Source organism: Anarrhichthys ocellatus, unplaced genomic scaffold, assembly GCF_004355925.1.
Source record: "Anarrhichthys ocellatus isolate YVR2014 unplaced genomic scaffold, GSC_Weel_1.0 scaffold161, whole genome shotgun sequence".
Taxonomy (NCBI): domain Eukaryota; kingdom Metazoa; phylum Chordata; class Actinopteri; order Perciformes; family Anarhichadidae; genus Anarrhichthys; species Anarrhichthys ocellatus.
The window spans coordinates 22,291-39,924 of NW_022280191.1; the positions used below are offsets into that span (position 1 = coordinate 22,291).

Below are 17,634 nucleotides of genomic sequence, written 5' to 3' on the forward strand. Positions count from 1 at the left end.
TGTGTGTGTGTGTGTGTGTGTGTGTGTGTGTGTGTGTGTGTGTGTGTTTGTGCGCGCTTATTGGAACTTCCACAGCGTTATCGGTATGCTGGTCCAACACTGAAAAGAGACTCAAAGCAACAGCTCTCATTGCTACAAAATCTCCACTGGAGAATCCAGCACCACTGTCACTGGCAGACAGTACTGCAGAGGAGAACACACACACACACACAGAGAAAGGCTTGAGGCTTGTCTTAGCAGCTCTGTCTGAATATTAACACGGTGGTTCTACTGGCTCTGCCATTTCCTTCTCTGTTGATGGACCAGGCTCTGAGCCAGAGCGTACCAATGCACTCCCTTCAAACACAGCAAGTCCCCTGTGCCCAGTCCCCCCCCTCCCATGAAAACCAAAAGGTTCAATGCTGTTCCCAGGCTTCTGATTTTTAGATTTTAAAAGGTGCATTTGTTTTGCCACATAGCCGAACTGCAATACGAAACGGTCGGCCGGAAATGTGCATTTCAAGCTGTTCACTCGGCCGAAGATGGTTCGTTAGAGAGAGAAACGTAAAAAAATGACCAACGGAGTGAGGACTCTGTCAGTGAAGTATTGGCTATGAATAAGAGTCAAGAGAAGTAAAAAATCCATCTTCCTCTGTCTTTGGTGTTTCTGGGCCCAGAGAGCATGGACACTAGAGTCCTGTTGAGAATAGAGCCAGGCTGTAGATATTAGTACACTGTGTATGTATCGCTATCTGTTTATATGTCGGCGGGTGAGGAAGATATTGTGGAACGGGGGGGGGTGGGGAACAAAGGTTACAAGTTTAGAGGGGCCAAAGGTGCAGAGGGGCCTACGAAAACTGCTTGTAATAATAAATCTAAACCCATTATCAAAAAGGGCTTCTAATACAAACGGTTGAGTTTTGTGTCCTCCAGGTATCGATGTCACTTTGGACTCAAAGATCCAGCATCGGTTGGACCGTAGCTAAGAGCATGCACGTTAGACACTTCCTCTGGCTGAGCTGGCAGAGCTGAACCGATAAGGCAGTATGGATAAGAGTACCAGTATTGATAGAATCCTAACGATACTCATCCCTACTTGCTCGTATACATCACTGACGGTCATGAATCCTGTCTAAAGGAATTCACAGTTCCCATCAACACCATCAGAAACAGTGTGTGTTTGTGGCTCAGGACGGGAGGCAGTGATGAGTGATGGGTTTTATAATAGAGGAGGGAGGGATGGGAGGCTGCACGCTTTGACTTCCACAAATATTTTCAGTAATTGAGAAAATGCAAAGCGAAGGGAAAGCCAGGTGGGGAGGAGGTCGAGCTGTTTGTTTCTTCTGCCGACGCTTCGGCTGAAACTCTGTTTTCTTTACTCGGCGAGTAAATCTCACAAACACAGACTGCACTCTCACTCTTCTCTGCTGTTTGCCAAGACTTCCACCAGTATGTCCTCACCAGGATACGTAACATGCAGCTCTCAGCCGTTAAAAGGAGCTTTTATTTTGTCAATCATGTACTTATGTAACTCTAATCCCATACTGTAAAAAAAAAAGAAAGGAAAAGAAAGCATCCTTCAAAAAATGAGATGCCAAACGTTTCCTCTGAGCACTTTGATGTGTGCTTCGTTAGCTGCTGCATTACGTTGCAGCTAGTCACTGCTGTGGTTGAGCCTCAATGACTCACTGGAATCTGATGAGGAGGAGGAAGAGGAGGAGAGGAACAGTCAAAGGAATTAGTTTGTTTGTCTCGTGAAGCTTCATGCGAGCCCAAAGTTCCGTTCTTGGGTTGTTCCACTGCGGTGGCAGATGGAGGTCCAGTAGTTGTTGCATCTTGTTGTTTGAGCCGTGAGGTCCTACGCTTTTTTTATTTTATTTTGCACTTCGAGAATAAAGTCATGCGCTTTCAATTTATTCTCTAAAGTTTGACGTTTATTCTCAACATTTCAACTTTATTCTTGAAATGTAAAATAAATCATTTCTTCTCTTTGTCTCCCCTCATGCTGGGCCCTTATACTCTTCCATACACTCGTGCCCTTTAGGGGCCGTGTCCACAGAAGCGTCTTTTCCCAGCGCTTCTAAACGCCCAGCTGGGAGTGATTAGGAGTGCTGTTAAGGTGCAGCACACTCAAATACATACTCAACATACTCATTATACAACGCAATTCAGGTCTTTGCGGTGGGCTTTTTTTTTTTTTTTTTTGTCCCTCCCCTCCTCCACTGTGAAAAGTTTTACCCAAAGTTGAACATGTATCAACTCTGCTGCCAGAAGAAAAAAAAAAACGCAAATTCGTCCAGCACTCGGTGCAGCAGAGACGCATAGTGTAAATATGCGGCGCTCCCATTGCAAACACAAATGCGCTGGCCTCAGGAAAAACAACGCTTTGGTGGACACGACCCCTTACAGCCTGCCAGTAACTTTAATGACCCCCCCCCCAAGGCATTTCTTTTGTGTGTGTGCTCTCATCTGGACCCAATCACACCACCATGAACCACAGAAGTCATGTCTTTTTTTTTTAATGTATTCATCAGTAGAAAACAAGACGCCTGCAATATAAGCAAAAACATTTTTATTAGAAAATACTGAAAGATTTTCTCCAGCGTGTGACTTGAGTTGAACGCCTGAGGATAATTCCTTGTTCATAACAGTGGAGCATTCTCTCATGGTTGTGCCATTATCAATAATAGTGTTTTGTGAAGCACGTTCTCTAATCGCTGTAGAGCGTGACTGAAAGGAAAGTTACAAAACAGTCAGCTATAATAAAAAGGACTAACCAGATGATTGATGCAGGTGTGCACCGCTGACTGTTTGCTGTCGGCTAAACGCCCGACATGTCAATTGTGAAACTGCTTCCCTACTGCTTCCCCGCCACCGCTCCGCCTTGGACCGCTCCGCCGGGACTGGGATTGTCTCGTGGAAGTAGCTGTAGTTTTTCCATGGTGCATGCATTTCCTGATTACCTGGAAATAAATGTCCACGTTCACAGGATATATGCAGTTTCCGCTCGTAACATGCATACTGTGTCTTTTCATCCAAAGTAGGTTTATTTATCTTTTAGGTTTCGTTGTGCGACAAAACAACTCGTCAAATACAGACGCTCGGTCATCATCGCCGTCTGATACCGTCTGTAAGAGGCTACATCCACACTAGTACCTTTTTGCTTTCGCTACGTCGCTCACGGCTAGCGTCCACACGACTCTGGCATTTTTGAACCCCTAAAACAGAGACTTTTGAAAATGCTGCTTACGCCGAAAACGTCAGGGTTGCGTTTAAGTCTGGACGGGCAGAAACGGAAGGCCTTTGACAGCGGTGACGAAGACACCCAGGCTGGCTAGTTGATTGGGTCTCATCAGTCACGACGCGTCCTTCCCTGTAAACAAACATTAACCTTGATCACAGAGGGACTGCCCGTGGTCAATTCAACATGGATGACAGTTGTACAGGCATTGCTAACCTTGTTGTCTGTGCTAGCAGCTGTGCAGTTAAATTCTGTCTGCAAGCTTTTTGTACTTATTTTGTTGTTTTAAAATGAAAACGTATTAGTGGTGATGTAGCCTGAGACGCACCAGGCTTTCAACTAACTCCAATGTAAACCCGTCCTCATTATTATAATCGAGTAAGTCCACATTTTGTTACGTAAGTCTCATACTTTGCTAATGCCAGTTGTGTAACAATCGTACTTATTTTAACCCCAACCACGATCTCTCTCCTAAGCCTAACCAAGTGGTTTTGTTGCGTACGTAAACGTATAAACCGGATAAACCTACGTTGGGAGTTTGTTTTGAAAAGCCCGTTTGCGTGTAACAAGAAGAGCTGACACGCTGTAGTGATGTAGTGTATCAGGTGAAACATACAGTTCACACCTCTCCACTTTGATGACCGGGACTTTCATTGTTCCCCGTCTCTCGTCTCACAAGCAGCCACCATCACCCCGAGGTTTATCTTCCACCGCTCGAGTCGACCCTCCCCCAGCTCGGGTTTGGCCCCCTGCAGAGAGCGCCGCCGAGGGGCCGCCTCGCTTGGTTTGCGGTTCTTGTGCCGAGACGTCTCAATGAAATGATTTAGCATCTCATTCACGGGAGACGGCAAAAGTCCGGTCCAGTAGTAAATCCTAATGCTGTCACATCATGGAAAAATGGATTACTGTTGTTGTTGTTGTTGTTGTTGTTGTTGTTGTTGTTGTTGTTGTTGTGGACAGGAATTAATTTTGGATTATTCAGTCCCTTTCCAACCCTCTTTCACCCTCGTGTGTGTGTGCGTGTGTGTGTGTGTGTGTGTGTGTCCACATGAAACTACACTGGAGTTTGATGGATGGGAGTCAGGGAGCTTATTGTAGCAATGGAGCGTCGCTCCCAATCACAGCTAACGTTTGCTGCTCCGCAAACGTTTGCCAAGTCAGCAGTCGCCGTGCTGGCGGGTCGGTGATGTTATGTTTTTCATGTACACACACTCCCGCATACGTACACACACACACACACTTTCAGCAGGTTTAACCAGTCAGGCTGTGACAGCACTGTGTTCTGTAAGGCTCTGACATTTTTGCACAACTGCCAAAAACCAATATGTCATTGTTTGACTAATCAATGAATCAACTCATCAGCCCACCACTAGCCATAAACATCAACAGTGTTTGATATATTAATAACACTTGATAAAGAATTAAGTTTTCCTAAAGCTAAGCGTTAAGCTAGTTGACTTTAAAACAGGCTATCGACAGGCTAGCATAGCTGAGCTGCTGTGTGTTAAATTACATTGAATAAATGTGATCATTTTTAGAGCTTTTCTATTGGCCCTTCTCACTGACTTGCGTTCCCATTACCAGTTTTTAGTCCGCTGAGTCGCGCCCGAGATGAACGAAAGTGGGCCCGACCAGCCTCCAAGTGGGTTGATCAGTACTTCTAACCATGCAACCATATATGTCCTGCGTACCTGTTTCACTTTGCTGCAGGTGTAAACCCAACATGTACTGATTTAGCTGCTTGATAATAAAAGCTTTAAAATTACCTTTTATTGTGAAGAATTTACAGGAAATTAAATAAGTATATCAACGAATTGTCACACACTCACTCACTGCTTTAAATGGAAAGAAATGTGTTCCCCACACACACACACACACACACATTCACAGGTTACTCTGCGTCTCCCTAATCCTGTCAGTCCATTGGCCCGTTCCTCTCCACTGGAATGAAAAAGTACATCACCATAGAGACCGCATCAATGGCCTATTAGCATGAGAGGTGAGCTGAGGAGACGAGGAGAGGGAGAGAGAGAGTTTAGGACGGATGGAGTGGGGAAAAAGATACTGAGGGAGTAAGGGAGCAAAAGAATGGTCTGCAGGGAAAGGGATGAATGAATGGAGAGTGTGTTTGAGAGCAGGGTGGAAGGAGCGGGGGAGTGGGAAAGTTTAAAGAGATGTGATACATTGGCTCTTTCTCTGTTTAGTCAAGGAGGAGGGTTTATTGCCGTGGATAATTCTGCTACCCTTGCCCCTGCCTGTCCGTCTCACTTCACCGGCTCTACCGCTTTTAGCTGGAAATCTATCAGGGAGTCGGAAGCTGAAGATCTGTTTGAAATAGAAATGCCTCATCATTGTACACTATAGTTAGCGTATGTATTGACCAGTATTTATCAAATTTTGGCCACCAGGGATAGAACAAACCAGTGCCCCCCCCCTCACCCTTAATTAGTGTATTATTGGGTCAGACAAGGATTTCCTAGAAAAGCTTCAAATTCAAGGTGATGGTGCAATTTGTAAACCCTTAGTGAGGCCCTGAAAGCCTTCAGGGATCATCCCAGAGATCCATCAGATGAAGGTCTTACAATTTATGACTGTGGTCAATAGATTGCCTCGTTGGTACAGTAAATAACTCAAGAAATAGACAGTGAGGACAAGGTCAGGCCTCTGCTGTCATGTCATGTGTTCATCGTGTTACAGGTTGTGAGGAGGATTCTTCTCACTTAAAAGAGACATGTTGACTTTCTCAGAGCTTGTGGACTTACTTTTAGGTTTCTGGAGTGTCTGCCAACCCACACGCTGTGAAACAAGATGAGATGTTTGTGGGCTGCCTCCATCAGAAAACATGGGATTACAACGAGCCAATCAGATGTGGCTCCCCTTCTTATGTCACCGTGCCAATCGGAGCAGAGCAGGGCTCTTAAAGAGACAGGCGCTAAAATGGAGCGTTTCATTAACTCATTAAATCATATAACATGTTCTAATCGAACCCCAGAATACAGAACATGAGCGTGATGTGACCCCTTTAAGCCTCCGTACATCAGACCATGATGAAAGACCTGCTGCATCTATTCGGGTCTTCGGTGACGGAAAACCGAGCAATCTGCAGACAGCTCGGGCTATTTATGAGCTGACATACTGTAGCAGTGTGTCACACCAGCAAACAGGACTGACGACGGACACCTGACACACTTGACCTTTGACCTCCGTGTCGCATTTGACATGTTCTATAAGGGTCAAGGCCATGTGTGTCTGAGTGATGGACTTGTGTCACCGATACAGGGGGATGAACAAGCTCCTCGCTGCATTCAGACTGTGTTTTCAGGTCCCCGCAGGAGGCCTGAAGGTCCAGCATCTCTATTCCTGCACTTCCATTGATCCAGTGGGCTGAGTGCAGCCAGGCTGTATGCAGACATTAGAACCCTCCATTTCCATTTGCACCCTTTTTAATTCAGTGGAGCAAAGGTCTCGGTATTTTTCGGACAAAGACAAAGCACAGTGTGTCGTCCCTGAAGCCAGACACTTTCTACCTGTTCTGAACCGGCCTTCCCAAATTCTCGACAAGAGCTCGTGCTCTTTTGTGGGCTTACTGTCTCAGCGCAATAGATTGTAGAAATGGTGTTCATACTTTCGTACACACTCGAAGGCATTCACACGCATTTGAAGCGGCCATTTCAAATGTTATGAGCCACCTGATAGAATGGGCAGCTGGTTGTACACGCAAAAAAAACATTCATGAGGCAGCAACACCGTGGAGAATCAAATTAAAGAAGTTGTTTGGACTTCCAGGGAACAATTACACTTGATGTTTAAGATGCTTATCTTATGAGCACATTGCCTCTGTTTCAGTGCCGTCAAAATGTCTAACTCAGCCGTTTTTGAAATGCTATGACGGTCACCAGGCAGCTGCCGCGGATCGTCTGCAGCACTTCCATAAGTTTGGAGAGAAGAGGCCTTCAGCCTAAAGAGAGAGCTTTCCGTCACAGCGTGAGCTGTAACACGTCCGGTGAGCAGCAACCGCTGCTTCTGAAAAGTGAAAGTGAAAAGCTACCTGGTGATCGACAGGTCGCTGCCCATCCTTTGATCGGTCTGTGAGTTGTCAGTGTTTTCTTCTTCATACTTTCACCCTTTCATCTGCAACATTTTGGATTCATAAAAAGGTCTTACTCAGCGTTTGGGTTGTATTTAGCTCCACCCTCTCGTGTCACTTCTGGTTGCTAAAAAAAACCGCGATGGCCAAAAATGCTGAACTCGAGGCTTCAAAACTGCAGTCCACAAACCAAAGGGTGACCTCATGGTGACTACTTCTTACATACAGTCTATGGTTGTGTCTGATGTGAGACTGATGACTGTAAAATGTGGCATGAAATAGTAATAATAATAATGTAGAAAGGCCATCTTCACAAAATACACTGATTGGCCATAATGACATTTTGAATTCATTTTAATTGACATAATTAGTTTTTTTGTCAAATTGTTAAAAGACACAATGCATCTCTGAATTGTTTTTCGGTGCTGTAAAATGATGTGGCCAGCTGTGCAGTAGAGATTTAGTATCATTATTCCAAAGAGTTGGGTAACTCAGCAGACAGGTTAAAAAAAGAATGGTCAAAATCAAAGTAGCCACTACATTTCCCATAATGCAACTACTTGTGTGCTTTTGTTAGACCCTCACTAAATGCCAACATCTTTCCAACTTCACCACCCAACACTGTCTGTTTGAAAGTCTCCGGGCCTAAGGTCTGTTAGTTATTCTAGTCTTCATTTGTTCAGGCGTGGTTTCTTCTTTGTAACCGATGGTAACACCTGTATCCCAATGAGTAAACCGTTAACCACCCTCCACATAATCCATGATCGATGGTGCTAGCACGTTAGAATATCTATTTTTGGAAAGGGCATAGAGACCTGTTAAACACCCCCCCTCCCAGCTGCTCCACATTTAGCCCTGGCTCCAGTGAGGTGAGTGAGCGTGGGCGGGCGGGTGGGTGCATGAGAAGGGGGGGTGATACCAGCCACCAGCCACTGTCACTGTCTGTCTAAACGCCGGTTCACTTTCCCCTCAAACTGAAGCCGGCCAGACACGCAGCTGCTCACTCAGTCACTCAGTGGTGGAGGAAGTGGACTCTTCAAGACTCAGACCGAAAACGCCTCCCAACCACGCGTTGCTCTTTTAGGCGGAGGTGCCGCTCTCAGCAGAGATGACCCGAGACTCGTAAGTTTTCAGAGGGGGGTTGGTTGGGAAGCAGTGGAGCTGCCGTAGGATTTGGGGGACTAAAGATTGCAGCAGGTTAAACACTTCCCCTTCCTTTACCATCAGCGATATCACCTCTGAAGCTGGTTTAGCAGTTCAAATACAGGGCTCATGCTGGAGGATTAGCCCGCCTTTCTACCACATCTATTTGAACTGCCGTTCAACTCTTTGGCCTCCCTTCCCACTCAGATGAAGAACGAGCTTTAGCTCTTAGCGCCGTCCACCCATTCATTCATTATTTGGAGCCTCTCTCGCCGGACGAGAAGCTCGTACGTGTCGCAGTTAAACTTAGAGTCCAATCAGAGGAGCTTCTAGCTCCTGAGGTGACGGGGCACTTTCTCCTGTGCTGCCTCTCCAGCTGCTGCTGTGTTTACAGCGGACTAGTAACGAATAGAAAAGCTCTTTGTGGGTTATTGTAAAAGTGTGCGTTTGTGGTGTGTGATGGGGGTGTTTCATATCGCTGCGATTGGTTACTTGCCCATACTGTTTGACAAATTCAGCATGTTCTATCTAGACGCTGCCTATTTGTTGTCCTTACATGTCCCATTCTTGAAATGTAGATGAGCACAAAATGCCGCGTAAATACATCCCAGCAGCCTCAGCCTCATGGGATACTGACGGGCTTCCTGTGAGCCCTCCATCTGCGGTTTCGTGTGACGTTCAACGTCTCGATGCGACCGGTGCGAGGGACGTAGCCGGACCAGTCCTTTGTGTGACGTCGCCTCGGCCTCCGTCCGCTTGTCACCTGTTGTCAGTCAGTTCGCCCGGCAACAATGACATCATGGGACAACAGAAGCAGTGCGGGTCAACCACACAGAGTTAGCCCCTGTCCTGCTGTCTGTTTGTGCTGCTCTTAGTGATTCACATCTCATGTATAGTCTTGATTTGTTGTATTAACCATACAGGCTGTTAACTTACACTCCCATTTTCATATTTTATGTTTTTATGTTTTATGTTTATTACTTTAACTGTTAAACTGATGGCAATTATGGGTCAAAGGTTTGTATTGTCGGTTAAAGGTTTAACGGTTAATTGCTAGCATCCCTAACTGAAAGGATCGGTTTGGTTAGATTGAAGTGGCGATGTGTGTTAAAATGAGTCTGGTTGGGTCATTGAAGAGAGCGGTACAATGGATTCAGTTCCCCGTTTGGCGGCGAGACAAAGCAGCTGTGGACTGTGGACTGCAGCTGTGTATTTTAACCACCCCCACCCAAAAAATACACCTAAATGATTCAATATTTCTTTAAGTGTTGTAGAATATTTGACCTTCCAGTCAGACAGCCCTTTCAAACAGGAAACTGAAGTATCGCTCTCTTGAAAGACACCAAACGAACTACAGTGTAGCCACTGGGAAGCTACAGAATGATATAAAACCCTGACCCCCCCCCCTAACTAGCTACAGCTGATATTATCTTTGTCATTGCATTTCAAAGGGTCACTGATTTTTGAGCACCAGCTGTAAATGAGAAGCCTGATACTTGCTAATAAAAGAAAAGAAAAAAAAGAGGAAGGACGGACAAAAGAAGTGTTATGCTCAGAGCTGAGCGAGTCTGAACCAAAGAGAGACGGACTATCTGGTGTCGATGTGTGAAATGTGTGAAAAATGTGTGATTCTATCTAGGAGACCACGAGTCCTCCAGGAAGCACATTGTCTCAGCTTGTAAAATGAAGGCCGACGACATGCTTTCCATTCCCCCACATCCCCCCCACCCCGGAGCAAAACACCTGCAGCACCGACACACCTGACGTGATGATGTCACAGTTGGCAGGTGAAGTCTTGTTTTGCCCGCTGTTCTGATGACCTAAGGAGGAACTATGTCATGCCAGATGGAGAGATGAAAGTAAAAGAAAAACAGAGCGGGCAGACGGTGAAGCAGATCAATGGTTATCTGACAGCCGTGAAATGTTACGGTTTTGCTCCGCACCTTGGTTTCAGGGTCGAGCCACAGAAAAGCAAAAAAAAAAAAAAGAGATAAAAGCAGCACTCTCATGTAAAATGATCCGTGAGCATCTCGGTGTACCTGGAAACGTCCTGTGGGAGTTCTGCAGGGACAAAGGCTTTTTTTCACTGTACTCTGGTCAGTTTTGCCATCCAGGCAGTAACAGGAAGCTCTGTGTGTCCACTGTTCTCACACCCTGAGCGTTGTCACAGAGTGGAATGCACCGTTGTTATCACATCTGCCGCTGTCTCCGCCGTCTTGGTATGCTCCTGTCTGCCACTCGATAAGGAACTCATTTGCTATGACACCATCCCCCCCAGACGTGTCCTCGTCTATGTTTGTGGGTCTTCACTGTTATGCTCAAAGACGCTTCTGACAGAAACGTGTGAGCTCAGGCGCCACCCGGCTGTCACCTGATCGTCCCGGTCTTGTTTTGTGTCCCGGTGTTAGTCCGCCCCATGGGGTAATATTATATGATCGTCAGAGGACAGGAGGAAAACCGACCCGCGGCGTCGTGTTCTTTTACACCGGCTGGCTACTTATCTCTGCTTTCTTACGGTCACCCAAAAACATAATTAAGCCATAAGACATACCACAGCTGCTAGAACTAGCTTTAAAGGATTGCTTCGTTTATTTTGCCAATTTAATGGTTTGTGAGTTGACTTGTAGTCGATGAGTTTGTTTTTGAGTTCGAGAAGTCAACTCGGTAAACAATTCTGTTCATAACAAGACAGTGGTCATATAATGAAATGCTAAGAATCGGCCAGTTACAATGGGACCAAGATGTCTCCAGTTTTACCGTAATGGCCTGAATAGATTCATTTATTGGTGGAAACTATGGTCGTAACATATCTGAGGACAAGACTTGACTCATGTTAGTTTGTTAGTCTGTTTTTATCTCAGTAAACAAAGTGTTTTTGCACATCATTGATATCACACTTCTTAGTACCATATTGTTATTTTACCATCCTACATGTGCACAGTTTTGGTTGAGTCCATGTATGATTAACACTAGAATGAGTCGGCCTCACAAACGGTCCAGTCAGTCCAGTACGTCTTCCAGGATGCTTCTGCTGGCTCAGACTCGGCCCGTCCTCGGACAACTGGGCAGGAAACGCAGCATCACGGGATATCAGAGAAAATTCTGATTCTAATCAGAGTCATCATATATTCAGACAGCCGGTATGCATTAAACATGGGTTGCTGCAGTTAACCCTCTGAACCCCAGCAGTTTCGGGGTGGGTTCCGCTTCTGTCACATGTTTCTCTCTGTAGCCTTGATTTTCACTGCACCTCTATGGAAACAGCACAGTCATGGCTAGAAGTAGAGGGAACTCAAACATGCATTTTGTGCAGTTTAACACAGTTACAATGCCATAAATCATAAAAAAGAAAAAGCCCTAACCCTATTTAGGCAATGGAGCTGCTTCCTGCTGTTGACCGCAAAAGAGTTTGAACCCGGAATGAATAATGACAATAATCAATCATGCATGCCAGTACAGTCAGTGAAGTAATTGGTGTAAATGCATGCTTTTATTGTGAAGGCAGAGGGGGGGTCTCCTCTGTCTCTCTTCAGTCCACTGCAGTCGTTGTTTGTTTGTCCGCTGTGGCAAAGAGGACTGCTGACTGGCCCCGATGATGTCATCTCCTTTCCTCAGCACCACACACACACACACACACACACACACACACACACACACACACACTTCAAGAAGAGGAGGCTGTTTTGTAGAGTTTAATTAAAGAGGAGGGCCGGCTGCTGCTGGATTATTGTCTCCCCCTCAGTGGGTCTCCGTGCTTAAAGACACTGTTGATATAAGCGGAGAACGTCTCTGATTAAATACGGGTTACGCTGCAATATTTCTCTGTGTTTATCTACGGCTCTCTGGTGTTTGATCCGTGCACTTAAGAGTGAAGTAAACAAAGTAAAGAGTGCCAAAAGCCAGAAATCCAGCCCACTCTCTGGCATGATGTCATTGTTCTGATTCTTTTTCCTCCGTTGGTTTACTGAATGCCGTCTTATCTCGTGTTGTCTGGCATTTGAGCTAGCCGCTCCCTGCGGTGACGCAACCTGAAATGGCATCAGGCCTCCTGCCAGCCTTTGCTTCTCTTACAGGAGCATCACTCTCTTCTTTATCTTTTCCTTTCCCCACCTCTGTGTCTCTATCTGCATCTGAAGCCCGGCCAACATGTCGAACGGTACACTCGCAGTATTTACTTCTGCAAATATCCACTTCGATTAATGTCTCAGTTTTATTTCCAGCTATAAACTTTGTATTGTTCGGTCTGCAGACTCCACTGTTTATATTTTGTAGGTAAATCCTGATTACTGGCTGTGTTCTGTGCCTGTAGAATACAATGGGATGGCAGTGTGGTATTAGATTTGGATTATCAATCAGATCACAATCACACCGTCTGACTTAAAGGGGAGACACCACTAATGATCAGGGTAAAAGTTTAACTCATAGATAACACCTCAAAACTTCATTTAGTTGTTTACTTACATTAAAGAAGTCATTTTTTTGTATTGCACTTTTTTTTTAAAAGTTATGGCTATGCAAATGAGGCATTTAGGAGAAATCTACAGACGCGTACAGAAAGTAGATTGGCTTTTTTAAAATGGTTATAAAAACGGTGCCACCGAGTCTGATTCCGCTCCAAATTAAATAAAATCACCCAGGTTTCACCGGAAACCCCTTGAGCTCATACCCCCGCGGGGCCTCCCACCGCAGACGGACCCGGATGCCGCTTCGCTGCCGTCTTCAACCTGCAGTCGGAGCTCCGGTGGGAGGGTGGAGCGCTCCGTGCCCGACAGCAACTTCTCCTCCGGCCAGGAGCAGAGCATCGCCTCGCTGCACCACCGGGTCACCGCCGGGAGCCACCGAGCTGCTAGAGGCCCACCGGAGGGAAGGGAGGCATGGGAGGACCAGGACCAGGACTGAGCGGGACAGACTGTCAGCCCCCGGCTGCAGTAAAATGAAAGGGACTCTGGTGCTGTTTCATAAGATACTACAAATTTTTCGTTCACAGGGGCCGCCAAAATCAGCACAAAAAGAAGATTCCATGTAGAAACTTTAAAGTACAACTTTCGTTGAGGTATTCACCTCTCCATGAGGGTGTAATCTCAGGCGGCACTGACCAGCCGCAGCCCTTTTCTGTGTTGTTACAAAGCTGAGTTGAAAACTTGGACAGTGACTGTGGCTAAATGGAGCGTGCCCAGTAGCAAGCTTTGGCACAAATCAAGCCCTTATGTGTTTCTAATGGACATCACGATGGAAATATCTGATGACTGAGCGCTCTCTCCCTCCCTCTCTCCTTCTGTCTCCACTTCTTCCCCCTCTTCTCCCCCTCTCCCTCCTCTCCTCCCTCGCATCGTCTGTGGCGCTAAAAAGAGGCAGGAGCGTATTACAGGTGCCACTTTCCCCCCATTACCGCCTCCTCCTCCTCGTTCCCTCCGTCTAATTGATTGTAATAGCTCTGGATGTGTGCACAGCGCTCAGACAGCTTTGACTGCGCGCTTTAAGCTGAAGTGTGACAAACCGCTCTCATGGTGGACCTTTCATCCGTCACGGGCCCGTTTCCCTGGGGGGGGGGCTCGTTTCCTCTCCCAGCTTTTTAAAAAGTAATTTTGATAGTTCTGCCCATTAGTGTGGCAGCTCCACTTTAGGACCACACCAGACATTAACTGGATATGAATACGGCTGGGGAATATGTCGCTATTTTATCAATATTATGGTGATAAAGTAGTGTTGTCTTCTCCTGGTTTTAAAGGCTGCATTACAGTAAAGTGATGTCGTTTGTCTGAACTTGCCAGACTGTTATAGCTGTTCTGTTATTTGCCTTTACCCACTTAGCCATGATATCCACATCACTGATGTTTATTTGTTAAAAAATTCTTTGGATAAATACTCAAAATATGTCCATTCCTAGATATAATCATATATCATCATTTATTATCATTTATCGATTAATATGTAGGTTATTGACAATTACTGCAAAAAAAAACACGTTTTTCTATCCATTATTACGATGCTTAATGATCATTGAAGCAAAAAACAGACTTGTTTGTGTAGGTGAACATGTGTCAGTCAGCGATGTGTTGCGTGTCGGCTCAGTGACGACACGTTAATGTGCCGAACAAAGGCACAAATACACACGTCTCCTCCAGCCCTTGTTGTTCCGACCTCCAGAGCTCGGTACAGCCTCCCCTCGCAGCCATGTCTCGTGCGTGTGCGTGTCTGTGTGTGTCTGTCATCACAGAAAACACAGCACATGCTGATAGAAATGCACTGCCTTATTGTGGCTGATTTCATGCCTGTCGAGCCAGCTGTCCAGTGGGAAAAGACAAAAACACAAGCCTTTATTTGCAACATGTGTAGTAATTACATCAAACCCTTGAATCAGTGTTTAGCCTTCAGGGCTGAAACACAACTTGAATACAAACCCTAGAAAAAAAGGCATGTGTTGAACAAGTTGATCCTTTGTCAGTGACAGCTGCAGAGGAAGCTTATGAGTGCTGTTGTGCATAAAAACGTATGGAACTATCTAAAAAGATGTCTTGTAGGTAGTTTATACCCCACGATCATTAGCACGTTACAGGTGTGTCCTCAGTTTCAGCGCTGTGCCTACATTACATTTATGAGGCCGCCTTTGTGCATTTGATCTGCCTGGAGTTCTGGTTTTAATCAGTCTGGTCCCACGGTGCCAATACTGATGCTCGGGCAGCAGGGATGCAACTAACGACTATTTTGTCAACAGGCGTAGTCTAAAGAGAGAGAAAGTCCACTAAGGTAGGGATGGGAGTCCAACAAACACAGGACTTTCACCGAGGGGACCGGCCTTCTTGTCCCTGTTGACACCGTGCAGGCGTCAGTATCTCGTCAGGACACTTCAACATGTGGACAGGAGGAGCCAGGGATCGAGCCGCTCTCTTCCCTGAGCCAGTGTGAAATGTGACCGCTGCACAACGTTGACTACTTGATAACCGTGACCAGGTGTCGGTGTTAACCGTGACCGTTTCACATCGTTAACAAGGTGTCACCCTGAAATTACAACCGTTTTACAACGTTAGCAGGTGTTACAATGTGAAACGTGACCGCTTCACAACATTAACCAGGTGTTACAATGTTAGTCATGACTGTTTCACATCGTTAGGTTTTGCATCGTTAGCCGCGACCGTTTCACCATGTTCCACATTCACATCATGTTGTTTTGATAAGGTTACAATTCAGCGACAGATGCTTCATAATTTACCTGATTTTCACAAACCTACCCAGCCCTAATTGGAACCCGGCCCTAGCATTCCAATCAGAAATCTGCTGACTAATTCAAACGACTTCTTGATAAAAGCAGAAGGTTGTTCTTGAATAACAGACCGCCACTGTCTGCCGCCATCACTTCAATAATGAATAGTGACACCTTCATGACACATCCAGTTCTGCCATTATGCTAAAAGCTAATGAATCAAGCTTAAAATGTGAACCTCTCCTTCTGAGTTTTTTACATGCACATACCAAAACACCACAAGGAGAAAGAGGACAATCTAGCTCTCAGGTTACCACAAGAGTTGGCATAGCAACCAATAAAACCCGGCAAGGGTCGCGCAACAGTAAATATCAGCTCAGTGGGAAAGACGCCAGATAAAAATAGCTCCTCACCTCACCATCTATAGATATCGGATACTCTAACTCTTGATGAGGATTTCTTTCACATGTGCATATTGTAGGCAGCCTTTGACTCCATTTTTTGTCTCAGTTTCAGTCAGCTGTGATTCCAGTGCTCCGACTTCAATCTGCATAGTCTTTTTTTAGCACAGAGCTGAAATGGAAAGCCTGAAAACGGACTCCAGCGTAGTCGCACGGATGCACCACATTTAGACGGCGAGCGTAAAGTGGAGACTCCCTCTCCCATCAGAGCTGAGCGCTTGTCAGACGCTTGGGGAAGCGCTCAGCTAATCCTTGTCGCGGTGTCGCCAAACATCGCTAATTCCGGCCGCTCGTTCCTCCTAACCCTCTTCGGCACGTTTTCTTTCGAAGAGGGAGGGAGTGAGAGAGACGAGTTAGAGATGGGGAGAGCGAGCGCGCTCGGAGAGTCGTGCAGGTAAAAAAACAGCCAGAGCGAGGAGGAGAGGCAGCCGTGGGCAGATGAAAGAGGGAGAGATCAAGTGAAAGACAAAACAGGAACGAGGTGGATGTAGGGCAGGGAAACCAGGGAAGAGACAAAGGAAAGTGACAGAGAGTAATAGCAGAGAGGAACCCCCCCACCACCACCACCACCACCAACCTCTACATAAACCCTTTTGAGCTGAGCCGTGCCAGACTGCGTGATACCGCCGCAGTGACTTCCCCCCATAACAGCCTCCACCACGGAAGCCCAGAAGAGCGCAAGAGTGGGCTGTGCGGGAGCAGGAGCCTGTTGCCTGGATACCCCTGCTGTCGCCACGGAGGCAACAAGCCAGGATTGAACCGTGTGTGTGTGTGTGTGTGTGTTTGCTGGCTGGTGCCACTGCCATGGGAAAACCACAGCTGGCTGACTGTCTGGATGGCTCTCTCACTCGCCGGCCGACTCGCTGACATCGCACATATGAATAAGGCAGGAATCTCCCTGATCCGGGGGCTTTGAGGAGAAGAGGTGGGAGGCCGGGAGTGGGACTGGGGGAGGGGGGGAGGGGAGGGGAGGGGGACTCCCTGTTTAGGTAGAGACGGTGAGAAACCAGAGATCACCTCGGTCCTGCCGAGGGAAAAGGGAGGAAGCGAGGGGAGGCAAGACTGAGGAAGGGGGAGGCCGGTAGGGGAGGAGGGGTGCTGGGCGGGTCAGCGCCAGCAGGAAGTGGCCGCACGGAGACATGCAGATCCAGTCCTCTGGCCCACAGTCCAAAGCTTCCAGCTTCATCCTCAGTCCGAGATGTGTGCCGGCTTCCAAAATGGAAATCCACCGGTACGTACCTGCTGTCGTCCGAGTGGGTTCTTCTTCTGTGTTTCCTCGTCAGCAAAAGCTCTTGTTGTGATCATTCCCTACAGCAGGGACCTTGTCAGCAGCTGTCGTTATTGCTCATGTTTATTGATCAGAGAGCGGCCGAGGCCTCATGGATGAGTAGTTTCATTGAAGACACAAATGGAGGCAATCCCGAGCCTGTTACCAACTCTACGGTAGAGACCTCCACTCTCTGTTGATTTGTCAGCATAGGTGTTTTTACAGACCAAACAGTTCTGGGGTCTCCTTGAGAGG

The 17,634-nt window shown here is 46.6% G+C and overlaps 1 protein-coding gene across 6 annotated transcripts in view; it reads left to right on the forward strand.

Annotated features, from left to right (window-relative positions):
* The window catches only part of enah (ENAH actin regulator), a 101,563-nt gene that overhangs the window by 16,397 nt on the left and 67,532 nt on the right, over positions 1–17,634 (forward strand). Inside the window, exon 1 of one of the 6 annotated variants that reach the window (XM_031878095.1) lies at positions 7,469–8,429. The exons of 1 other annotated variant lie outside the window; for it this stretch is intronic. In XM_031878095.1, coding sequence (XP_031733955.1) covers positions 8,416–8,429 — 14 coding nt within the window. In that variant the 5' untranslated portion in view covers positions 7,469–8,415. Of the gene's footprint in view, positions 1–7,468; positions 8,430–12,502; positions 17,344–17,634 lie in introns of those variants that run through there. 4 more of the 6 variants (XR_004213912.1, XM_031878094.1, XM_031878097.1 and 1 more) reach the window with 4 other exon arrangements.